The following is a 26648-nucleotide window of genomic DNA, read 5'->3' as shown; positions in this document are numbered from 1 at the left end:
GCATGTATTGGGGAAAAACTTTGTGCTGACAAGTCCAGTTAGTATTTCTACGATACTAAGTGATTTAGAGAATGATAGAATTCTGTATTCAAAAACTATTAAATACAGAAGTATTAGTTACAGAAGTACCAAGCTCATGCATTAACTTATGTATGATGAACCAGAAGCAGCAGTGATGACCGCTCATAAAAAAATCGGCAAGCATAAGATAGAATGACTTTTACAAAATGGTGTTGAAAGAATAGGGTGTTAGATGAAGATACAGGATTACCTACAACAAAATTGATCACCATCTTGGGAACTCTGCTGAGGGTTAAATTCCAACCATCAATGTCAGCTGGCTCTTGACACCAACTCCCAGCCAGATGACGGGGTACCGCACCACTGTGGGCTTACTGAAAGATCAAACCCCACAGTAGGACTGAACAACAATAGTGACAGAGATGCTCTGGAGGGACAAAAAAAATGCCAGTGACAGAAAAAAAGTTTGAGTCACCTAGAATTAATTTTCTCAAATTCCCCTCTCAGTTTGTATCATCTAAGTATTACATTTTAGCTAAAAGTAGAATTTATCACTTGTTGGTACATGGTATTTATCTCAAGTGATCAAATACATTATTCTATTTTTACATATAAGAAAGGAGTGATGGACTTGCATGAGTTCTTTCAATTAATTTTATTGAGTAGCCAAATCTGATAAATTAGCACAGATAAAATAAGCATTTGCATGTGTTACAAATGACTTTTTACAGGAATAAAACAGTGAAAATTACAAACTGTAAAAAGGAGGACAAGTAAATCCTGTCTCAAATTCAGAAGGGGGAAGATTTATAACTTCATACTGAAGATCAAATGTTTGAGTTCAGAAAACAAAGATTTAATATTACAATATTATACACTACTTTACAAAATTAAATTTACTATAAGGATTACATCCATAATAGTAAACAGAACTTTAAAATCACATTTAATGGTCCCTTATATTTAACAGCCATTCTGTATCTTTGATTAAATTCTGTTAAGAAATTAATTCTAAATAAAAGAGAATCATTCGAGTTATTGCAACACAATCTACATGGACTTAAGACTCAAATATATTAAATTAAAAAAGATAATGAAAGCAAAGGAAAATGGATGGTAACAATGTTGGCCGAACACTAATGTGTCAAATACAGAAATAGTTTAAAAAAAAAAAAGTTTTCAACTAGAAAAATAGAGTACATTTGCAGTGGTAGAGTTGTCGTGCTGAGATCTAAGTACCAGAGCCACTCTTGCCTATTCTTGCAGTTCATCTTCAGTGTCCTCATTTTTAAATTGTAGGTAAAAATGACACATCATAGGTAGGTTTGTGTCTTCGTCTGTCCCATACTGCCCTTACAGCAATACAAGGTGAACCAGCTAGCCTTTCCCTCTGTGAGGGAATAAACTAACATAGTTCAGTACAGAATTTCTTCCAAATGAAGAGAACTCCAAGAGGGTTCATCTGATTCTTGTTTATAATGTTTTGCTCTGTAAAACTTAGGGACTCTTCTTCCGAGTTGTTAATTGCCACAAAGACTGATACCTTTACCCATTAGTCTGGTGTACATAAAGCAATGAAGCCATCTCCAATGTTTATGATTTAAAAAAAAAATAAGGGATATAGTAGCAAAATACAGTCATAGTAAGAAACAGACTTTGGGTGGGCAAAGGATGCAAGGATGATTTTCAACATCCGAGTGATAACATAGCCAAAACACAAGTTTTAAGTCATAACCTATGCAAGTGCATAGCTTCCATTTATGATTTAAATGATGAGCCCATTTCCCCCAGAAAAAAAAAAAAAAAAATCAGACTGTTAAAACTTAAAAAACCTCTTCACTATGACTAGAAACTGTGCAATTCTCTGAAAAGCTGTTCAAGTAAGAATACTCCTGTTTGCTATGAAGACAGCAGACAGGGAAGCTTAAATTGGTTCTATAATAGTATTTTCATGCTATTTTAGACATTGTTCTGAACTTCAGCTTCTTGTGCTCAAGTGACAAGAACAATTTCCCCAAAGAAACTCCTCCCTTGAAGTAAGGCAACTCCTGACAGTCACATGCAGCTACATCCTGAAATGGCAGCAAATGATTACCCTATGATGTCCTTTGACATTTGTATCACAAAATGTAAGTTAACTAGCCTAATCACAGTTCATGTTTCACCACTTGTGTTTTACCTGTTCAAGTTACTTGCCCCGGGAAGTAGGTTTTGCAAGACCTTTAAGTTTACCACTGGTGAACAAAAAAACAAACCAAAGTTTTTCCATATGTAATACTTTCATGGGCATAGGGATACAGTAACTTAAATACTCTATGTTGGTAGCTATCAATGATAGCTTAATCTCAAAACCAGAACAATTATCAATACACTTCTATAAAATGATTCAAATATTTTTGTATATAAATTTTCACTTCCAAGTCCAATGTCAACTTCCATCTGTAGCTCTGGCAGGGATCTGAGTATATTTAAAGCTTTTATTTGGTACACACTGGCTTTGGAGCTACACTTATTACATAGCTGCAGTAAAAAAAAATAATTTTTGAAAACTTCAAGCATGTCTCAAACCATAAACAAAGCTTCAAACGCAATATAATATTTTTGTCTTTGGACATTTTTTTTTTTTTTTTTCCAATTTTAACATCAGAATATTCAATGTTGTCTCAAAACGTTACGTTTGAAGTGCTGTCATACATGATTCAGAAATGCACTAAGATTTTAGGGGCCTAAGGTTCAGTTAATGTAAACGAGAGCCAGAAGTCTACTATAAGTAAACCAAAAAATGAGGGAACCTTCCTTGCCCTTCCCCTCCCACATCATTCAAAAACTGAAATTAAAACTATTCCTTTTACTGAATAAAAACAAAGCTTGCCATCTACCTAAGTCTACTTTTGCTGCTGACTCAGCCACTGACTTTTAAAGAAGTGTTTCGCATAGGGCTGGCTGCTCCCCACTATTTTTTAATTAAAATACTGACTAATTAAAAGCTTTAACAAATTTAGCCATCTTGTCCAGGTTAAGCTTACCTTTAGTCCTATTAGCCATAATCCAATCCAAGCACTGGATTCTATGCTTCATAAGTATTTGTTCGTTTCCCAATGAACAGTTGCTTCATTGCTACTTTAAGCATTAAGTTGAACATTGAGATGCTCTGTCTGTAATCACTGGATGCACTTAGAAAGAATTTCCCTGCAAATCATTATCATTTTGTGAGGTTTTATATCTAGCAGCAAAAAAAAAAAAATGCAAAGAGTTACAGAAATATACATTTTGAACAACAAAGAACTCTTTATTTTACAAAATGTATTTCACCTTTTCAGTATTGCCTTTGTAAATGTACTTCATGCTGCAACTACTTACAGTAAAAACATGATTTGCAGCAAATTAAAGGTGCTCAACCAGTTCCAACAGTTTGATTTTTTTTAAGGTACAATATTATGTAGTTGCACATTTGATTCTCAGATGTGGTCCTTTATTTGCTTTAGTTCGTTGAAATCACAGTGAGAACTTCTCATCAACTGCCTCAGGCCACAGATTTAAATGAAGATATTACAAGCACAATCGTTCTTTACTGCAAAATCTTTCCTTAAAGAAGTGAGCCAAAGGCTAGTGTTTCATTTATTCACTTGCTGCTGTATATGAAGGAGGAATTCATAGTATGATAAGGCTGATTCTGTTCTGTCTTCAATCATATTTTGCAGAAAACTTGATTTCAATGGACTGTCGTCCCTTAAAAATAAAAATACAACTGTTTAAGTGAAAGAAACATTTGCCAAGATCTACAGTGCAATGCATTAATAAAGGTACAGGTCAAGTGGCAAGATATTTCAGGAGCTTAAGGACGTATGAAAAGTGGATCTCAAATAACCCTTGTGATTAATCCTAACAAGTATACTTAGCATTTACTTCAACTGAAGATTGTTCTGTGACTTTTAGTCTGTGAAATTCTAATTGGAGACAACTTAAAACAAGTCATATCTGTTATGCACAGCATGCATCATTGTTAAAAACTCCATTAAGAAAGTTCAGTATATGATATCCAAATATGTATCATTAAGAGGTCCCTAAAGAAGCACAAAGACTGTTAAAAAATACTTACTTTATTATATATAGTATAGGAAAGAAAGGTCTCTGCTCTCTCAGCCAGGAAATGAAAGCTACTGTTCTGATGGATTCTGCAGTTTCAAGTTCTGGGAGATGAGTCTAAGAGGCAAAGAGTATCATTAATACATATGCGATATTTTTCAGAAAAACAGTAAAAGAAACACTTAAAATAGCCAAACTCTATCCTAATCAGGTATAAAGGAAACACAAGCTGATACATTTTGTGATGTACAGTTTTAGTCCAGTCTCCTTGGAAACAGCTTGAAACAGTCAAGCGCACTAAACTGATATCAGCAATTGGCTATCAGAACGGTGATGACTGAGCTGTGATCAATACCCATTTTATTACAGAAACCAAAGGATTTCCCACTAACCCACTGCGCTTACTATTCACAGGTATTCTCAGTCTGCTCCCACAGTTCTGAGAAACTTAATCATTGCCAGCCTCTTCTTACTGTGTTTTCATGGGAAGACCTGTAAAGTTTTAGCCTGGAAAAACTCCAAGAGTGGTAAGAGAAATTATTTCCTTCCCTAAATCTGAATTTCTAGAGAATAATAACTGGAGAGCTGACATTTGATTAGTGGTATTTTAGTTCTTGTGAAAATAATTTTCTGGCAGCACTGTACAACTGGTGTACAGCAAAGCAAGCACGTACCATATTTTGCGGTATTGAGCCATAATTTGGAACTCCAAGGACTTGGCTGATAAAGCTCTGCCCACAGTTCTTCCCAATCCACAGGAACATTACCTGAAAGATACCCAGTGATAACAACATTAATCCAATGCAAAACTATACCCCAGCAGTCTCCTACCCATTTTGAGTTCTCATAAAGAGCACGTCAAGTAAATTTTGATACTTTTTAAAATCACCACCACCACACAACTTACAGAGCCAGCATCCATCAGGTAAGCACCATCCCTACTCAACTTCTCCACTGACAGCTGGAGAATGGGTGGCTGAGGTATAGTTTTATCATTTATGTTAAGAGCCCCCTAAAGCAAAAAGCAAAAAGAAAAAAACACTGGTTCATATCTTGATGCATCAAAACAGGCACAAGAAGGGAAGGTTAAATAAGAATAGGACATATGCACTCAATACTGAAGCTGGACCTTTTTTCTCAGTTTAGTTCAAGTCATGCTTCAAGTGCATAATTTACTAATAAATCTCTTAATGTTTTATTTAGAGAGGGTGTACTTCAACTTAATTAGTTCTAGAACTGGAGTATCAGATTTGTTATGTACAAAAGATGTGATCTCTAAAGTTATTCAGACTCTTATGTTCTCTTACTCTTCACAGAACTACTTCGACATTTTAAAATAAAGGAAGTTACAGAGGGACAAAAAGTTAAAGCATCTGTTATACTGTCTTCACACATACATGTGATTTATAGTGCAACATAATGACACAAGGCAAAAAGTAAAATAAGTTAGGAAAAAACTTTCCCCATCTATCCCTAGCCAGAGCACAGCTTCTCTTCAGAATTCAATCCAGTCCCAAATAACAAATGGATAAATGCAACAAGTGGGAAAATATGAAACAATGAATTTTAAATACGTGGCTTTAACGTGGAAAACCTGTGAGATTAAACAAAATTTATTTTCACATCATACAAGTCTTTGGGATCAGAAAAACAGACCATGTAGCAATGAAAATACTCACCTCATCTGTGAGATTATCAACTCTGTACAGACTGGGATGTGTCATAAGCATGAGGTAAACAAGGGGCTGGTTTTTCACTTGACACATGGTAAAAATGCGTTCATCTAAACGTGCATTCGTCCCAGTTTGAAATGCTTTCTGCAAATGATCAGGCATTTAATTTGACCGTTAAAGCAAAGTGAGATAAACTGAATTTAGCACACCATCTAGTGTTTATTTCTAACTTACTTAAGTCTTAAGAGATGAGCCCTAAGTATTTTCTCACGGTATGGTATTTTTTCACTGCTAATTTACTTCTCCATAGTTCTCTTCAGTGTTTCACATACAAATCATACAAGTCTCCTTATTCCCACTTCTGGGTTCTAGAATTAACCATGACTTTGCACCATCAGTCCTTTCTAGTGAGCAGTACAGCCGAGATGAAAGCGTCTTGAAATATGCCTCTTCTAACATACACCTCAAAAATGCTACTTGATGGAATTTAAAAGAGAAAATATTGGAGCAGTTTACGATTGGCTTCAGTGCACAGAATCTTAGGTAATTCTGGATTTACAATAAAGATATAGTCCTGGCTTGTTGAGACAAAAAAAAACCCAGCTATAACTGAAACAAGGGCTCACTCCTCCCACTTGACTGGGTCAAACACAGTCTTCTACGTGGAAAACCTCCAATGTCAGTATGAACATGCTAGTAGCAACATGCTGGTTAATTCTTTATCAAGAGGTATGAATCAGAAGATTATCTTTAGAACAGAAAGCCAACTTGTCCAACACTCAAAATGATTTCTAGTATCAGTTCAGGAAAATCCAATCAAAAAATACTTAACATTGAGCAAATATTGTGAAATGCTTTAAACCTTTTGCAAGAAAGAGCCAGCTACCTACCTCTGCCAGCCAACTAGTTCTCTTTTATCCACACTGAACTGCTGTGTGGGTCTACATCTCCAGAAACACAAAAAAATTAGATTCCTCAAAAAACACTCTATCAGTACCCTGCTACATTCTCTAGACCAGTCAGTGTCTCTAGTATTTTCCTATTCCTTTGTTTAAAACATTTATACTTTTGTTTTTATACACAATTCCAAACTCCCGCTTCTCAACTACATCATTCTTCATAGTGATACCCTTTAAACATCATCTCTGCACCCTATCACTCTCCTCTGCAGGCAAGAGCAGAAGGCCTGTCCATTACTCTGATACATTTGCTCCATAAAAATCTTCAAATCCTTCAATTTTTTATAATGTAACAGACTCCATGATAAAAACACATATTCACCACCTGTAAAATTGTGTGTTATCTACCCAGGCCTGAAAAACAATTAAATAGGTTTTGTTTTACATTGACCTTTCAAGTCATCAAATTCTGAGGTGCAGAGAAATTAATTGTTATCCTGAGAGAACTTTCTGTGCAAAAAGGACCTCAAATCTGTAAAATATCTCAGTACTCCAATTGCAAATTGCAGGTTTTATTAAAAAAAAAAAAAAAAAAAAATCTAAATCAAGCAACTTCTCAAAATTGAGTCATACAAAAATGCTGAAAAAGAATATAGATGCTATTTTGTACATCAAAGAAACAGCTTTTACTTCAGGTTGACAGCCAAACAGACAATCATCCCGTTGCACGGCTTCCTTTTAACTCTTACCTGTTTTAAGAGTGCCAGGACATAAAGTGGAAAGAGTCGTAGTGAGTAGGGGGCCATGAGACCAGGTTGTTGAATGCTTAGGACTGATGAACGGTAAGCAGATAAAGAATCTATCACTGCGTTGACCAAGGCATCCCGAGCATCACTTAAAGTAGCAGAAACTGATCGGTCCACAGCTAAAAATAGAGTGCAAATCTCAAATAAGAGGCTTCTCCTCCCTTGGTAGGAATACAGTCACATATGTTAACTTTTCTCATTTGAGAATATACTTCCATGTATCTCAATAAGCTTTTGCTACACTATAGAGGAAGACAAGTGAAGCAGAAAAAAAGCTGGGGGCCCATGATGATGCACCAGACTAAGACTAAGTCCAGGTGACTACATACAGCTGTACTGATACTTTACCTAAGCCAAGCATTAAAGAAAAACCTCTTATGTTTGCAACTCAGAAAGCACTCAGAGAGATTCTTTTCTTCTAACATTACTTCCCAGAGGATTACTGCTCAGAGCTTTAGGGATATCATCCACACATATCCAAACCAGCTCTTATCATGCTTACCCATATTGGCTAGCAGCCCAGTGATGGCTTGCACATCTGCCCCTAGGTAGACATCACTCAGTGTTGTTACAACAGGTAGGCACATAGTGTGGACACGAATTCGCCTTTCACCTGGAAGAAAAGAAAACTGTAGTCTCCAGACGTAACTTGTTTTATGAAACAATACAAGAAATGCCACCGTTCACTTAATAGCAAAAAAAAAAAAAAATCTAATTTATCATACAAGTGGTGGTTCAGGCCATTTCCAGTAACTTTTACTAAGAGTTAGGTCTCAGTTTCCAGGTTAAGTCTACTTATTTTCAGACCAGAACTAAGTTTCCCGAGAAACTGGAAGAAGCAATAACACATCACAACTGTAACCTTGATACTAGATAAAATAGTTTGTGTAAGTTATGGCAACTGAATTGCAACTGATAAATGGACACAAAGAGACTCATCTGAATACTGTACTGTTAATGCAGCAAACACAACCTGTGTGTCTTACCTTTGCTGGATGTGTACAGGAGAGCTGACTGAAAAGAAACAACTTGCATATCAGTAAGACTCTCTTCCACTGACATCTGCACAGCATATCCCGCATCTGGGTTTACGTTGGGTAATGACAACAAGTCTGTAGATCGTACGAAGAAGTTCCCATGGAAAGTATGAATGGAGAGACCTACAAGATAAGCATGTATTGAATCAGTTTTATTTCTATAGTCATGACGTACAGACACCATTTACACATCTGCCATCACCGTTATATGGGTCTGTATCAGAATGTTAAGATCCTTCTCAGTGAAATAAAAGTATCTTCAGGAAAGGTAAATATCCCAAACAGACAACTAATCCACAGAATCCACAAAGCCTAGCAGAAAGCAGGAATTTGAAAGTCAAATCAATGCAGAATAGTAGTAAATCTCTAGACTGTAAAAACAGTCCCCTGTTGAATTTCCAGTTTTAACAGTTGTAAAATGGCACTTGGATGCCAGTAAAGATCCTGCAAATATAGTCTTAAATAAATGGTCTCATTCCTAGTACTGAATTTTACTTTTCTAATCTTTGTCTTTTAACCATTTAAGCTTGCATAACAGCCAAAACACCAATCAAAACATTCCCAAATAACGGAAGACATCCACTCCCCTCCCCACCCCCGCCCCCCAAAATACTGCGTTCAAACCTTTGGTGCATCTTATCCTCATGACAGCCTCAAACCCAATCTTTCTAGTTAAATAGCGTTTCAGTTCCTTTTGCAATTTCTCCACCTGGACAGGGTTGTGTTTATGATGGTAAGACTGGTAGTAATAGACACTACCTGCAGAATATCTTGATATACAACCTGAAACAAAACCAACATATGTTGGCAGAGTGCAGACAGTTGTTGCTGTGGTCTTTAAATACACCAGTTGAATGCATTATTTCCTTTAATCATTAAACTGTTCACACCTGCCAATAGCTGTTACACACACACAGATATAACACAACTATATGTCCATTGGCCTGAAATTACAGGTACTTTGTTACTTGGAAGTTTGGTCAAATGGAGAAAAAATAATTAAAATGCTAATGAAGTTTAGACTAAAGATGTTTACAATGATGTTTAAAAGACATAAAAGAAGGAAAGTATTTCAGCCACTTATTCCAGGATCACAAGAATCCTGACTCACTAAAGGAGAATATGAAAGCAGCTAGGTTAAATCAGCAAAGACTGAAAGATTACATTCTATTCACTGTCACTGCTCATCAAGGATGAATTTGCATCTTGACACACTAGATTCATTCAAATTAGGTTCATGTACTAAATGTTAATGTAGATTCTATGCGTTTGCCAGAAGTACAAGAGTTACATGCCCCAAAACAGCTTAATATGACTTACCTAGGGAAGCCAAATCAGAATATTGTCCACTAAGGAGAAATAAATCCACTGCAACCTGTTGCCCTGAGCAGTCCAAGGCTAATTTCTTATAAAAATCAGTCGATGGTGTCAGATGTATGTCCTGTTAATACAGTGGAGTATTACAAAATACAATGGAAATTCAAACAGATCAAACACATTTATTGCCTGTTTTCAGGGACAGTAATAGATTCTCCATCACTGATTACACTGGTATCTAAAAAAAAAAAAAAAAAACAAAAACAAAAAAAACCCAAACCCAACCTGACAAAAACAAACAGTTCACTAATCTGTATTTATATTGCTTGGGGGTTTTTTGTTCCTTCTACTACTTTAACAAAGGAAGGTTAGCTGAACAAGAGAACCACAACATTAACCCAGAACAGGCAATTCCAGAATCACCAAGATGTACAGAACAGGGTAGTCAGTTCTCTCAACCTTTTTGCTTCTCTAACCTTTGCAGTTGCTCTTTGGTTTGGCTCTTCTCGTGACTTTAGTGCTCCCATTCCCACAGACGGAAGCTGAGTCTGGAAGACAGAGATTCTACCTCCAGTGGGGGACATCAGTTTAAAGGCAGCCTGTAATGCAGGCCCCAGAGCACTCTGAGTTTCCAGGGACTTGGTAAACATCTGTGGCAAGGTCTTCAACAGATCTTGAATTAGCTACAATTGAGAAAACAAAAGCATTAAGACTAGGAATCTTTGGAGTTTTCTTCTTTATAGAGCTGACTGCTGAACATACATGAACATGCATTAACACTTCCAATACTAAAGTGATAAAGAAAAAGCCCTAGCAAAAGTCAAGTACTGTCTTGCTTTAGGTTGGCAAAAGTTTAGTCACATAGATAAATTAAAATACCACTTTTTTCCACTTCAGACTTGGCATTTAAACTGTAGGTGTTAAAGAGCATTAAGTAATCTAGAAATTATCAAGCCAAAATATGTGAATGTCACTAGTTATTTAAGGTAGTTCTTACCTCTTTATTTTCATTTAAATTTACTAATAAGTTTTCTGGCATTGGTATAAATACATCTGGAAGGAAAATAAAAGTATTTAAGTTATTTTTTAAACACACATCAAGCTTCCCCCCAGTTGTATTTGCCAACCATTATACCTATTTAAAAAAGAACACAGTATCAGTGTGTAAACTCATTCAAACGTAATTATGTGGATTTCTTTTTTTTGGTCAAAAGCATACCTGTGGCTAGAATGCCATGCTAGAGTAGAAATCAACAGGGTTGAAGGATAATCAAGACTATGAAGTAAAATCGTATAGTGAAGATTTTCTGCTATTCATTCTGCCCTGCCCTATAACATACAGTGAAAGGTGACTTGAAACTAAAGGCAGAAGAACAAGCACTAAGCTGCAGTCACTGCAGAATCTATAGCAATTTACCAAGCATCAGTATTTGGGATCATAAGAGAAATCTAGATAATTGTACAAATTAAACTAGAAGTTCGGAAGACTGGATTCATGTTTTAAGTCATGAACAGCCACAGCATTGCTCAGACATCAGGGGCTTCATAAACGAACAGACATATGCTACTTCTAAAGCCATTACTAGAAATGCTAATGATCTGATCTAGAAATTCTCACCAGATACATTTTTTCAAAAGGCTGTCAAAACCAACAGTTATTACTAGATACTAATCACAGAATTTATTTCTGCATACCTTCAATATCTGAAACTATAAGCATCTGAGGCTGAGAGAGACCTTCCTGAAGACTGTAGAAATGGATTGTGCTGTCAAACGTTATGAAGCCTATTTTCGTTCTAGTGTTCCCAGGAAGCCTAAAAATGAGACATATGGTGTTCAGCAAGATGAAATTTCATTTCTGCAGGCTTTTTTTTTTTTTTTTTTTTTTTTCAATCCACTGCACCTGTCCAAGGTTGTTACCAAGTAGTTAGCTTAACAGCTACACTGCAACAGCTTGACTAAGTCATTTTGGAGGAAAAAACAAACAAAACAAAAAGGAGCTCATAGTAGAGTCATCTAGCAGACACTCAAATTTTTAAGACAGTAACAAGAAATGGGAGAAAAGGAAGAAACAAGCTGAAAAATACTAAGCAGCATTTATGTAAGTCCAAACAGCATGTATTTTATGAGAAGTTTATTAGATGTACACATTCCATTCAGCAAATACTTCTCTAAATGTCAGCTTTTAAAAATAGAGTTCAAAAGACATCACAAATGTGATGTTTATTCCTTTTTAGGACTGGTGAAGCAGGTAAGAAAGAGTCAGACTAAGAAACAAGCCTCAAAATTACCTTTTATACCAGTGCAGTTGTGATGGCAAAAAAGACTACAGCTTTATGCTATGTTTTAATACAAATTTAGCCATTGCTGGCCAGAGTTAGGAAATTTCTTTTCTAGACAGGAAGTACTGGCATGTTGATGTCTATCACGAGTTTCATAAGAGGAACAAAAATAGGAGATTCTAAGAAAAAGGTACTTACAAGTCAAGATTGTCTAACAAGGTCTGGCAGACTGTATTCAAGTATCCTGTCTCTATTGCATTATGAGAGACATCAAACACAAAGAGGTACACAGGTGGCTGAGGCGGACGTAGCTGGGCAAAGAAAAGATTACCTTTAATTTTCAAAACGACATTTATTAGGTTGGATTTATTTATTCCACTGCAAGTTTAAACTCTATTAAAACAGCACACAGATGATAGCTCAAACTTCTGAATGCATTTGTCTCTTGTTGGGTAATTCTAGAACTATAATCTTCTTCCAGAAGACCTACAAACACCAACATATTCTAAACACAGAAGAAATTTGACATCATAGAAGTTCAGAAATGAAGAACTGTCTGAAGTTCTTCCCAAGAGTTCTCAGACTCTCTGAGGCAGCAACTGTTCTACTGAGCTGGAAAGCATCCTCTGTAACTAGGCTTTTTCTGACTTCCCTCTGGAAATAAAATGAAGAGAGAATAACTAAAAGTAAAAATAAAGCCTTACCATGTATTCAGATGGAGCCATAAACTCAATAGTAGCATTCTGGACTTCAGGTCTTTTATGAGGCTCTCCATAAACTCTTGTCACAGGATTATACATGAATTCTTCAGGAACTACACAGAAAAGTTTATATATTATTACTTCACACTAGTATTAGCTGTGCTGCATTTTAAAAACAAATAAATCAACTCTTTTGTGCCTGTTGGGAAACACTTCTTGGAGAACTACACTAGGTAGGGACAGCCACTTTGTCACCTCCCAGGGTACCTTAGGAGACCACTGTGCTTCATTAGTGACAACACTGTCTTTGCCCATGGGAAAACATTTCTCATGTCTCACAGTCCCAGCATGACTGACCATGATCCCTAGTACTGATATGGCCAACAATATTACAGTCTCAAAAGCCAAGATGGGAAAGGTTAACCTTCACAGTTTGAAGCAATAAGCACATTTAAAACCTACCATCATTCACTCTATAGCACAAATTGCATTTCCATCTCCTTTGGTCTAGAAAGCTGACAAAAGGGTTAATGTATGTTCGGCAGGAACGGCATCTCACAATGGTACTTGAAGTCACCACTGGTAATTGCTGGAAAAGAAAAGCTTCCTGTTTTAAAGCATCATCACACTCCAGCTATTCACCTACTATACCAGCATTATCTACACTGTGCTTCCTGGTTAGCTAGTCCAAGCATACTTGTTGAAGGAAGAAGTATTTCCGTATCCTCACAGCACCCCTACAATTCCTTAATAAAATGACTGGTCAGAACCGAGCTCTAACCTATTTGACTGCGCAGGTTCCCTTTCCAAGACTCTAGTGTCTTGGTCTTAAACCATGAGTCTGAAATTCAAGTCCTACAACCAATACAGATCCAAAACCAGAAAAAACCCAACATCTTAGAAAAATTCCTTAAATTGTGAAAAATAATCTTTAGAAGAGGCACTGCCAAATTCACAAAGTCTCCTGGCTACCTGAGAACATACAAACCCTTTTAACTTTTTAAATTCTTAATTAAGAATTAGTACTAGGTTTGGTATAGGGAATCAATAACTACAGCTGATATGTGGTAAGATAAAGCTAAGTAATATTGGAATTTAGATGTGTTGCCTTCTGTCACAGTCCAAGTGTTGTGCTGCCTCTAAGCTGCTGGCTTTTTGAGGTTTGGGAGGGTTTTTTTGCGTAAAAAATAAGGTTTGAAAGTTCAAAAATGGCAGAAAAAAAATCAGAAAAGTTACAATGATCTGTATGGAACAAGGAAATGTCAGTTACCAGGTTAATTCTTCTGGGCCAAGATTAGCCAACGTACTTGCCCTTCTTTTGTAATTCACTGTCCAGCTCTGGACTTTAATACAGGCATAGCTGACATTTCAGCAATTAAAGTTTTTAATATTTGTCATACCGATAAGTCTTTGAAAGGATGAAGCAGGAGCCCCAGAGGAAGCTTGGCTTTATTCAGTAAGGCCTGAGTTTGAGGAATGTTAGTCAGGGTACAGCGGAACAACCTACATGGAGGACAAAGGGTTATTTTCAGATGCTTACAGATAATAGAATGATGATTTCAGTAGCACAGAGCATCCTTTATATTTTTCTAGAGCTGATAATGATGAATTTCTGTTTCCAGATAAAGGATCTTCTCCAACTCTGTCAAATCATTCTGTTTCAGTCTGAGCTTGTCCCACAATACATACTTTGAGTTCTTATTTTTTTTATCCATGCTCTTTACACAGAATTGAGTGCCATTTTAGCCACTCACGGTTAAGTCTAACAATGTTCAAAGTTCCACCAAACCTTTATGCGCTAAGTCCTATTCTGGAATACCATTTTGAGGTTGCCTTACATACAAATCTAAACCAGCGAAGTTTAAAAAGTTGTCTTGAAACTACACAAAAATAACAATCAACCCCACAGTCATTTCAGGAACCTCAGAACTCAGTGGTTTCCACAAGTGCAGGTGTGCACAGTACTTCTGCAAATCCCACCCAGCTCGTTTGTATGATCAGCTTCACAAAGATGCTGTTATTTCCTTTATCTATCATAAGACTTGCAAAGCAGGAGTACCTGGTTATACAGTTTGGTGGGTCTCCTCAGAGATGACTTGAATAACCAACTGCCAGCCCCTTGTTTGACATTATATTTACTCCATTGTTTTAAATGGTTACTTCAATACAGAGGTCACTCATGTTTCTGCCTTCACAATCTTTTTGGTGTACCTCAAAGTGATTTAACTCCCATTTTATATCTTCTCTCAATCATACTCATTGCCAGCTACATTCTAAAGTTTTTGTATTGTACCTATCTATAGCTGCCTTGCAAGCAACGTATTTTTCCCTGTACTTTCTACACAGATAATTTTCCCCACTTCAAAGTTTAAACCACTTACTGCCTTCATCATAACACAGTGAAGCCCATTTTCAATGTTTTCTACTCACAAAATTAAGGAAATACTTTGTGAAGAGTTATATTTACAAGCAGGAATTTCTATCTATTTTGATGAATTATAGCAAATGGATAATCTTACTCAGGGTTACAATTGAGCTTCTGGATGTCTTCATGCAAGTTTGGGACAGGAGCCTTCAAGAGGGTCGTAGGAAGAATATTTCTTTCTTGAAGAAGGTTCACAGGTCTTAATCCTTCTTGCTGTAGACTCAGGCCACCCATAGATGCAGTTAAGTGATTAGTGCCCAGGGCAGGCTAGAGTCAAATAAAATTTCAGAAATTTACACCAATTATTTGGATGAAACCCACAGTTCATTTAAAAAGCAAACTTATTTCCCTTTGATTCTTTTTTTGTGTTGCTTGTGTATTAACTGACATTGTATTAAAATTATATATTTACATAAATTTGAACTTGGGCACATAACACAGAGGTAAATCCTAGCATACATTTGCTACAAAGCTCTTGAAATACAGAGGCTCAGGTGGCAAAAGCGTTGGTCAGTTAGCTTTGAAATTTCACGAAAAAAACCCAAATACTTCAGGTAACAATAGCAGCCCAAGGAAAGAAAAAGATGCCAAAAGCAGCTGAAAGCGTTAAGAAAAATATTTTGAACAGATTCAAGGATAGAACACTTCAGAAAGAGCTGGCACACAGCTTTTCCAGACTGGTACCAAGGCGCCAACAAAAGCCTTCCTTTCAGACTATGTCTACCATATCAAACAAAGGGCGCACCAAACAGTGAACTGTAGAAGCAGCACCCCGTAACACACACCAACCATCACTTTTCTTTACCCACACACACCATGGGTAGTACTGAGATAAAAACCAGACAATCTGTACCTGGTGGAAATGTTTTGATCCATCTGGATATTGCAAAGCAGACGCTTGCATCCCTGGTGCTCCAGGTGAAGTATTTTGGTAGCCTGGAGGTAAGGTAGGGTAAGAATATCCAACACTTCTATTCATCTTAAGATTTGGGGGTGCAGGAGAAGGATGTGGAGTTGCTAAAGGCAGATAAGACAAATACTGAAAATTAACTGCTGAGTAACAGCAGCTTGCTCAATGCATTAATACAGCAGGAGGGGGTTTTCTTGTTATTTAGTTTCTAGGTGTAAACAGCTGACAACTGCAGCCAACTTTGCAAAATGCTCTTAACTGCTTTACCATACTTACAGGCAGACATGTCTATTGTCAATGCTTCTAATTTCATATTTAGTTTCAAGACAGACTTCAAACCAAGTATATATGTTTGTACATAAATACCTAAACTTCCGTCTTTCCCAGACTCTTACAAAAAGGTAGGTAATAGCAAACATTTTTAATTCCAAAGCCTTACCCATAAGGCCACCACCTTCTATTGCATCGTAGCTGTTTTGGACCACAGACCCATCACTGGCAGCAGATGTAGTATCGCCTATTAAGACAAACAGTCCCAGTAAAAATTTTCACAAGTTACTAAGAAGTTGTAATGAGGTAACTGCAAAGAAATCCTACATGCTGGGTATTATGATTAGCATAGTTTGAATCTACTTTGTTTCTGTTCAAGGACCAAACTGAATTAAATATACATCCTAGCCTCTTTCTCACACACACTTGTCCTGCTGATGTGACCTCAAAGGACATTCATAAAGTCCCACAATCTTTTTTCAAGGAAAACAGAAGTCCTTATGCTCCCAGTTGAATTATCTTTTAAGATTACTGCTCAACAAACACCAACAGTTCTGACATGGTCACATGCCAGTCAAGATGTAAATTCCAGCTGAGATAAGGAAAACTTTGAAATTGAGAGGGTGCTCCCAAAGGACAGCTTTTTGTAAGCTAACTATATCTAAATATACAAAACCAATTATCTATTGCTAAGGAAAAGTAGGTACTCAATTTAATTTTATTATCACTAAATTCTTCAAAGATGACCCAATTAAAGGGTCTGAATCTTGCTAGTATGCAGCAGTCAACCTACTTCACAGACTAAACATTTCTATCCCTCCAGGGCCCTGGAAATGTTTCTCTTCGTTATGAAGAAAAGACTTTCTAAGCAAAAGCAGTTCCTAATGCATTTCATATGTTCAAAACTAAGCTAAATCTGAATATACTATTCTTGCACTCACACAGCTACCACATACGAGGAACCGTCAACCCGAACATGCAAGGAACCAACAGTTTTGACAGAACAAACTATGTATGTAAAAATAAAACTGCCAACTACCACTTGGCCTCATCTAGCATAAGCACTAAACGCAATACAACTGCAGGTCTGATACAGAGCCCTGATGAGTTCTTAAACAATGACATATCTGTGCAGGGCCCACAGGACATCGAGAAAGTCCGGTATCTGTCTTCAACAGCTGACACTTAACAGCCTCTAGTAACAACCTTCAGAAAATGAACAAAGCCAAGATATGTTTCAGTGATTTTACAGAGAAGGGAAGAATAAGGTACAGCTACGTAAACAGGCAAGGAATTGCAGGGTCCATATTTTAGCTTTCCCTGCAGAATAAAACAATACAGGAAGTTATATGCAGATTATGTCCTCTACAGCAGTCAGGGATGCAGAGAAATCAGGATTTCAATATCCTTTTAAAACACTACAAATTAAAAAGAGATGACAACTGTGGACATGTCAAATGGCACTTAAAAATCTATTCTGAAATGTTAATTATTTTTATTTTATTAACAACCATCAACAAGAAATATTTTACTTCCTTCAAGGTCCTTACCTGCTCCTTTCAGACAGAATTATGCTGCATTAGTATCAATTTTATTATTTGAGTGTCTAATAGAACAGTGTACTTGACTTTAAAGGTTGCATATTAGATCAAGTTGTAATGTTCAAATTCAGTAAAAAGAGCAAATTATTTCTTACCTTCTTGATTTGCAGCTGAATTTAGCAGAGACTGTGTATTAGGTGGTCCTGCTATCAGTGTTGATGGCCTAATTAAAGGTGGACCACCAACTGGTGGAGGTCCTAAAGGTGGCCTTGCAGGGGGGTGGAGTGGAGTTAAAGGCTGAGTCACTGGTGGAGGTGCAGATCCTGTAAAGAGATTAATTTCTAGGAGGAGTTTCACTCAACTGAAAACATCACAAGTTTTGTCACAAAAGCACACAGCTTGAACTCTTCTTATTCAAATGATAAACAGCATGAGATACATAAATCCTAACATACGTGTAGAAGGTTTCAAAACTTCAGATTGTTTCTGTCATGCTTTTCTCATTCTGGGTTCTTATACCTATTACCCACGATCTCTTTCAGCTTTTTGTGGCTATTATTGGTATGAATTTCAAGAGGTACAGAAAGCATCCCAATTTCAATTACTAAGTCTAGACTTTATAAAGTTATAGTACAGCCCCATATTAAACAGAGAATAGTGAACTAGTAAGAGTCTAAACAGATTCCTTCTGACAGGATGCTCATCTTCCATTTCAATAATCTGATGCAAAACAGCAACGTACAGATTCTACAGTTAGTAAAATTACTTGGGAAAAAGATTTCACTCAGGAAAGCATCAGCAATGTGCCATTTGAATAAACTTGCTGTGCATGTGAGGTGTTTTGCTCTGAAATGTTTAACCCTCCATGTTAGAAATCACAGCGAAGTTTTTAATTGCTTCTGTTTTAAAATTCTAGGACTTTCTCAAGTCAATACATTTAGAAACCCAATTGCTTTTCTTCCCTTCAAGTAATGCCAAATCCTAAGAGCTCTTCCACCCCTTTGTTCCCTATTATTCCAGAGGCCAGTATAACTGCCCTGTAACTCTAGGAAGTCACCAATGCATTTTAATATAAAAGTTATCTTTCAAAAGATAAGGCCAAATTGTCCATTATCACCAGGTCTCAACACAGTACAGAAAGAAGCCTATAAGCCAAACACAAAAGCATACTGACAAATTCCCCACTGCACAAAATATGCAACTTCATGAACCTGCACAGTATGGTCACATTTAAGGGAGGAGGGAAAGAAAAAAAGGGAAAAATAAAATCACATCCAGTGAAGTTACATTTGTTCAGTTAGTGTTTGATACTGCAAAGCTAATTAATAATTGCTGTATGTAGGCAACACTATCACAGAACTTGGAAGAGAGTCTGTGTCGAAGAAGCTGTCCAAAGTTGGCCACGCAGGCAATGAGCTGGCAAAGCTTTGTTCTGAGTTTAAAAATGAATTTAGCTCATTTGGTGATCACAGTTCTACCAAAAAAAAAAAAAAAACAAAAAAAACAAACACTATTAGGGAAATTGCTCAGGAGGATTCACCATTGAATGGATATAAGAATTCCCTCATTCCAGACATTCGCTCTCATTTCCCATGCCATTTTCTAAAATTTCTCAGCATTTTCCTCATTAACTCCGAAGTACTAATTGTTTATTCCAATAAACTGCCAGAAATAGTTTCCTAAATTCCGTGCGTTTAAGACAGTTTGAATATCATAACAAAATTAGTCAGGCATATAACAAAAAAAACTAGCATCAAGAAAAATTTCTAATGAGGCTCAAAGCACTTCACAAGAAAAAAATATTTGCTTTAACATTTAAAATATTTCTGTACGTGACTTGTATTTGCATGCTCAGTTAGAAAAACCTCTATAACAACAAACAGGAGTTTGGTGAAGAGAAACCTGAGTATTAACTTTGTTTCCATAATAATCACAAGTTGCATAATAGAGCTGGTTTGTGTTAGAAAATCTTTTCACCACTGCAGATACCAGCACACAAGCAGCAGGAACCAAAGTCTCATGCTTTCAGAATACTTTCTAAAGATTGACAATTATTATTAGATAGTGAAAATGACAAGTTTGGAGGAAAGAAGCTTTCCATTGAACTGGCCTCTATTTCAATGGCACAGAATGCTTTTCAGTTTTCTTTCCATGCTGTGCTCAAGTTGTTTACATCAACCTAACTGATGCTGTTCAGAGAACTAACTGAATCAAGTGATTAGCAGAAAGGCTAACAAGTTTTAAACTGCAGAAGACCACACTGACTAAACAGGACTACAGTTTTCAACCATGAAATCTCAAAGTGCCCACTTGACTGAAGCATGCCAATGCTCCAACAGCCACCCCAAGGAATGGTGAAAGTCACAGAAACAACATTACCCACACACAGCTTCCCAAAACAACGAGACACAGTTCAGGAGTTACCTGCTTCAGCCAACTGAAATCCTGGACTTGTGCACAGAACTTCCCTTTCTAATCCAAAGAAACCACCCCAGTATTTGTGAGGTATATTTTCTCAAATTAGCTGCTTTGACAATCTTGTTCCACAAGCAAAATGCTACTGCAGAGTCAATTCTATATTTTTTTTTTAAAAAGGACACTGAAAAATGCACACTGGTAAAATATCGAAAAGTTATGGTTACCTGGCTTCATATAGCTGTTCTGAAGTGGAGGACCTCCCGGAGAAGCAGCATATTGATAATTTCCTGGAGGATTTGTATTTCCTGATAAAGATGACGGTGGCTGAGCTGACCCTGTCCCCGTCACATGAGCCAAATGGCTTGTTTGAGACCCAACTGGCTGACTCACAGGAGTCTGGCTGTACTGCCAGTTTGAAAGCACTGGTGGGCTAGCTCCAGGAGGAAAGCTACCAGCAGATGAGATAGCAGCTGAGTTTTGCAATGCAGGCAGCAGCACTTGTGGACCAGGACCTGTCTGTTGTACTGGCGACCCAGAGAAAGGTGCCACTGGTGGTCTGTTGAGAGTCTGCCCGGGTCCCTGATAATTGTTTAATTGAGAAACATTCTGAGAGCCACTATAGTTGTACTGTCCAGAGGACTGGTGGGGAGGAACCTTTGCTGGCATCTGATGAGAGTATGATCCTGGAACCAAAGGACTATATCGCTGGCCGTCTGATGAATGCATCAGCTGATTTGGAACCGGACCTGGAAGAAGGAAATACAACAAACCCTTTAGAAAGTCAGTGTTGTATATTAATTCCAAAAATAAGAGATGCTCCTGGGAACTGCCTTCCTTTGGATTTTATTAAGTCTCCAAGGCATAAACGTAATTTTTTTTTTTTTTTTTTTTAATCAGGTATCACAGATGTACCGCTGCAGGGAGCATCAATTTGGTAGCATTTTGTTATCAACACTTAGATCTTTGTTTTGTTTTACAGTAGCCTCAAAATCACTAAGCATTCCAGTGACTGAGCGCAATCCATCCTCCTGGCTTGAAATTCGTACACAATACTATTTCTATCTTCATAAACACCCAAAAGCAAGTTGACCAAAGAGGAGCACTCTCCCACACAAATGGCAGTAGTACAGGCAAGAAGAAAGAATGGAAACATACATTACGTAATAACTCAGTTTCACTTGACAATTGACAGCAACTTAAACTTCAGCTTATGGCAAAGACACAGACAGCCAGTTTCAGCATGTCACTAGACTATTTCTCAGGTGACAGAGTTAATCTATGAAAGTTTCTGCAGTTAATTTTAGTAAGAGAATTATTCATACACATACCGCTCATGTGAACAGCCAACTGGTTACAAATGTGGAATGTAGGGTATCATCATAAAATAATTCACCAATCAGTAAAATAAAACTTAATAGGTTAATGGTGCTATTTATGTATTTGTTGGCTGGTATAGTTAAACTACGGTTTACTCATTTGAAGGAAAAAAAAAAATGAAATAAGGTTAATAACACTCCAAACAGTAAACAACATTGGCAAGAGCATCATCAGATTTCTGCTTTTCATGGGAACACAGAGACAGAATACTGGTAGTGAGATTTCCAGTGTGATAAAAAAGCCACTACTAGAGGTTGTTTGTACTATTGCTACAAAATGGACATTCTGAAGGGAGACCATAAATTTTCAAGTGAAATCCTTCTGAGCAGAACATACCAGATGATACATGCCACAGCCAGCCACGACTCCTTAAAAATGGCTAAAACGCTTTCCAATGTTGTATCACTTATTTTAGCCAGTCACATTGTGGCTTCCCTCACCCCCTAAGCACACAGTTTGAATACTGGAGACATTCCACATACACAGTTAAACATCTGAAAGGAGAGAAGATTCTCTTCATGGTTTAGAGTTAAGATTCTTTTCTTTGCAATCCTGTACTACTTTCCAGATTTCCAGAATTAGTTAAGATTTGGACAATTTTTTTGAACCTATATAAACAAAAGCACTTAATTTTCCAGACCAGAAATGCCTGCGGGATTCAACACTTAAATTTTCAAAAACATGCCAGAGAGATTAGCTTGGAGACTGGATATATATTTACCATACAAGTACTGGAAACAGCTGCCACCAGAATGAAGTCACAGAATTTCACTGAACATTAAAACAAAGACAGCTGGTTTCCTATTGAAACTCTCACTCTAGTTAAATTTCAAAAGGTGAGGTAGTTCACATTTCCAAGTTAAAATAACTTTGAACTTGGGCCTTTCTGCTAATAAATCAAGCTAAATGCAGAATACATTGAAATACTTAGGACAAATACTACACCAGTCATTCAGCTCCTCATTCCCTAGAAAGCCTTAGGCTACGGTTCACAGGCAGCTGTTACTTCACTGAATATTGTACCTATCCACACTAACTACACAGCCAAGGCAATACTACAGTGCCAGTGATCTCATCCTCACTGCCTCTGTTATTTGTGCATAAAAAGTACATACCATGTTATTCTCCACCCATTAATCTCAATATGCTACTTATCGTTCAGTTAGGAAATCCAGTTATACTCGACTGTCCTTACAATGCTGCTCATAAATTTTAGTAATTGATAATTCTCTAAAATCAATGGTGTCTAAACAAAAAGCTTGCAAAGATGAAAATGCTAACAATTATGACTCACCTTCGCAAATTACCCTGCAGTGTATCAGATGGGTTTTCAACAATCGATTTGCAAAATCCGTTGTAAATTAAACTTGCTAACTCTAAGGATGATGAAGAATTCTTATGTGATAGCAGGCCTTCTGACTGCATCAGCATGTACACTGATATAACAACATTTCTATAAGCCATATGGAAAATACAGAACAAATACAAATTAATTTCATAACTTGATTATTCACCTTAGAGCATGACTCTCTAGCTCTAGCAAGAATTAGTGTACTTGGATTATTCTCCAGCGCACCGTTTTCCCTGCGTGAGGGATAAGTTTGAGGATATTGCAATGGAAGTGAGGTGAAACCCAGAACTGACTGACCAGGTATTTTCTATGGCATTTTGCTTTAAAAATCAAACTCACCACAGCACAGTGTTCCAAATTTTAATTTTTAAAGTCAAAAGCACAGCAAAAAGTCTCAATAACCAACACGCAGTTCAGGTTTTCAAGACAAGCCTGCATAAAGCTGCCAACAAAACTAAAGCAACAGCATTGTGGGGCACAAACTCTTTCCAAAAGGCTTCACAGTCCACAAAGACTTCCCAGACCTTGCTGTTTTGCTGCTAACAGGTACACGTTTTGACCTGACCTCTTTACCAAGGCCTGTCAGAGAGCATACAGGCTCTCCAGTTTTCCCCAAACACTGCTGCTGGTTTTCTGCTCTGTGAAGCCAAAAGCCAACAAGGAGTTCAGGGTAGACTGAAGCGCTAGATCACTTGCATGGCAGCCAGCAAAACGACTAACACTTAGAGACTACAGAGATGAGTTACTAATACAAGAAAGGCCACCTACTTAACAGTGAAGACACCTATACAGGAACACAAGGTCATTTAACATTTTTAAGAGATCAGGATGGCACCAGAATGTATATAAAGGTTGCCTGATGGTTTTATAAAATGTGTCAAAATATTAGTGCAGGCTAGGATTCAAGTTGCATTTTCTGCCATACAGAATTTCAGTATCTCCTACTCCAAGCCAGTTATTTAGTACATCACTTTCACCAGCCACCACCTCTCCAACCTCCAGGAAGATGCAAGGAGAAACACACCGAAAAGCTACAGCCCAACCAAACTGCCATGGTCACCACCAGGACCCACCTCGACTGAATTTGACCCACTGGTTTCCAAACACAACTGTTTCCCAAGCATCTCATGACCTCCAAGTGCCACACTAAGATACCACATGGGGAGAGCAAAACAGTCCTAAAAGAACTGTTTCTCTTCCTTGTTTGCACTATTAACTGGAAAGCAAATTAGTAACCTCCAGTTAAATGAATATAGAATACTGGTCCTATTAAAAGAAAAACACAAATGAAGTAGAGGAAGGTTGCTGCTAAGCAACCCGATGCTCCGTGCTAAACAATTTCCCGGTCAGCACACGGTGCTGCTGTGAGAATTTACTGCCTTCATGGACACATGAGCTCAGTGAGTTACCTGCAAACAGTAAAGCAAGCAACAAGTTGAGAGGAAGAGTTGACAGCCATATAACAATTTAATCATTCTGTCGACACTTGCTTTCCTTGCAGACCACTATAAGTACCACAGTAGCGCGCTCAGTACCCTCTAGATTGTTTTAAAAGCTTTGTTTTTACTGTAAAGATCAAGGCTTGCAAGCACCTTCTCAACATATATTTTAAACAATGCTAAGAACAGTCCATGCTTGAATAATCTAATTTATTCAAAAGGTCAGCAACCCAAACCTTATCTCTAACATACCATAACAACTGTTAAATTTTATTACCTTCTATTTGCGTAATTCTAAATTTCAGTTCTTTATTTCTTTTATACACCTGACAGCCGGGTAGCCTGAAATTCTTCCTCCTCCTCCAACTGCCTCTCCAGAACTTCCATTATGTGCTTAATCCGACTACAGGGAAATCAGCAAACATAAAGTGATGCCAGTCTGTAAATCATCCCACTCGATCACTCCATTAGCTAACGTTTTCTTTGTACATTTTCTGCTTAGACTGTAAGCTCTCCAGAATAGAGGCTCTCTCTTCAGACTGTATTCATACGCTTCCCACTTTCTTAACTCTACAAGCAACCATCCAGTTGTTTGTAAAATGTCATTTTGCAGATGACTTTAAGGAAAAGTAATAAGCACACTGCGATGGAAGAGAGGGAAGACAAGTCAAGCCATTTAATTACTCATGCATAAAACAGAAAAATCAAAAGATCTCATTATGACTGAATCGCTTATGATGCAGCACAACTATTGAAACACACAAGTGTATAATTAAGGAACCAAGTGCAGAGGATGCCGTCTGTATATGTGAAATCAGGAAATGCTTCCAACAGCACAGATTTCCACACGTACAAAGAAAACAAATAGGAGGACAAGGCTTGCCTTGTATTTCTTTCTTCCTAGCTTAAAAGGCTGGCTAGTAAGTTACTCAGTTTCACCTTTGATATCTTGTTTTGAAAAAAAAAAAAAAAATATTTTGAGGGGAGAAAATCATCAAGACACTCCCGGACTGTAGCACACGGAAGAAGATAATATCACTTTCACATAAACGACAAGATAAAAAAAAAAAAAAATTCCTGTTGCACTGCAGCTTGTGCTCAGCGAGGTGTCCGCCGCCAGCGCTGACCACAGTGCCACATGTACAGCCCCACGCCCAGAGGTCAGGGGCTGCGGCCGTCGCCTCGGCGGTGGCACCCGGGGGGCTCAGGCCAGGCCTTTTCCCCTGGCAGCATAAACACTGCTGGTTCTGAAAGGGACCTTAGTCAATTGGTAGGCCCAGACACACACAAATAACTCAGCGATAGCTGTCATGAAAAAAAGAAAAAAAAAAAAAGGCTGGAATGAAGATTTACTCTGGCTGATAAACCTCTCTGCTCCTCCCTCGGTAACCCCCATGGCCCCTCGGGACCCCCAGAACCGGAGCCGGCCGCCCCCGTGTCCTCGCACTCCTGCGGGTGGTGACAGAAAGCGTTTTTTTAAATCGATTTATTTATTCTTTTTTTCTCCTAATTCAGCCGCGCTTCCCCTCCTGACACCGGCCGGCCGGGACGCGGGGAGGGCGTCGCTGGAACCGGGGTACTGACCCGTTCCCGGGCCCTGCCCGCTCCCCCCGGCTGTACCTCACCCAGCCGAGCAGCTCCCACTCCGGGAGTTGCCGGTTCTCCCCCTCCCGTCACCCTCCCCCCCACCCAAAACACCGAGGCCTGCTCCACAGCCCCCGCAGCACCGGGGGAGAATGAGCGCAGGGGCCGTGGGAAGCGCCGTGGAGCGGGAATCCGTCCCTCACCAGCCCCCCCACACACACACACACCACCACCACCACCGCGGTTAGGCCCGGCGGCTCTCCGCCGCCACCGGGACAGCCCAGCGTCGCACTCACCGTTGCTATAGGGCTGCTGGCCGGCACCGTTTTGGCTGGGGTAGCCAGCGGAGGGCCTGGCGGGCTGGGCCATGGCGGCGGGCTGGGCTGGGCTCGGCAGTGCCGCCCGTCTGACGGTGCCGGCCCGGGGAGGGGGGGGGGGGGAGAACGGGGCGGGGGGGGAAAGGCCCCGCACCGGAAGTACCGGGCGGCGCGCAGGCGCACTGAGTACACGT

General features: G+C 38.3%; 1 protein-coding gene across 2 annotated transcripts; it reads right to left on the bottom strand.

Annotated features, from left to right (window-relative positions):
- Positions 1-661: 661 nt before the first annotated feature.
- SEC24A (SEC24 homolog A, COPII coat complex component) lies at positions 662-26600 on the bottom strand. Of its 2 annotated transcripts, XR_006165080.1 has the most exons (24): positions 26434-26600; positions 20611-21132; positions 18124-18291; positions 16597-16674; positions 16101-16264; positions 15342-15514; positions 14223-14325; positions 13285-13411; positions 12826-12935; positions 12320-12432; positions 11535-11653; positions 10837-10892; positions 10316-10522; positions 9843-9963; positions 9147-9305; positions 8472-8645; positions 7988-8098; positions 7429-7604; positions 5787-5924; positions 5015-5119; positions 4782-4874; positions 4121-4224; positions 3382-3750; positions 662-3244 (listed from the first exon to the last, which is right to left on the bottom strand). XR_006165080.1 is itself a non-coding variant. In XM_042789946.1 (23 exons), the coding sequence occupies exons 1-23, from the start codon at positions 26504-26506 to the stop codon at positions 3636-3638; spliced, it is 3309 nt and encodes a 1102-aa protein (XP_042645880.1). In that variant the 5' UTR covers positions 26507-26600; the 3' UTR covers positions 3286-3635. The 2 variants fall into 2 exon arrangements, 1 of the variants encoding a protein (XP_042645880.1); XM_042789946.1 differs by lacking the exon at positions 662-3244 and having other exon boundaries at positions 3286-3750.
- Positions 26601-26648: the final 48 nt, after the last annotated feature.

The sequence above is a fragment of the Tyto alba genome, unplaced genomic scaffold (genome assembly GCF_018691265.1).
Source record: "Tyto alba isolate M040663 unplaced genomic scaffold, T.alba_DEE_v4.0 Super-Scaffold_17, whole genome shotgun sequence".
NCBI classification, from domain to species: domain Eukaryota; kingdom Metazoa; phylum Chordata; class Aves; order Strigiformes; family Tytonidae; genus Tyto; species Tyto alba.
This window is presented reverse-complemented; position numbering and strand designations above follow the sequence as displayed.

Coding starts and splice junctions, on each gene's coding strand:
- SEC24A (XM_042789946.1), bottom strand. CDS start 26,506: ATGGCCCAGCCCGCCAGGCCCTCCGCTGGCTACCCCAGCCAAAACGGT. Junction 15,515..16,100: donor GATCAAAACATTTCCACCAG/GTACAGATTGTC, acceptor ATTTGACTCTAG/CCTGCCCTGGGCACTAATCA. Junction 9,306..9,842: donor TTCTGATTTGGCTTCCCTAG/GTAAGTCATATT, acceptor GTTTTGTTTCAG/GTTGTATATCAAGATATTCT.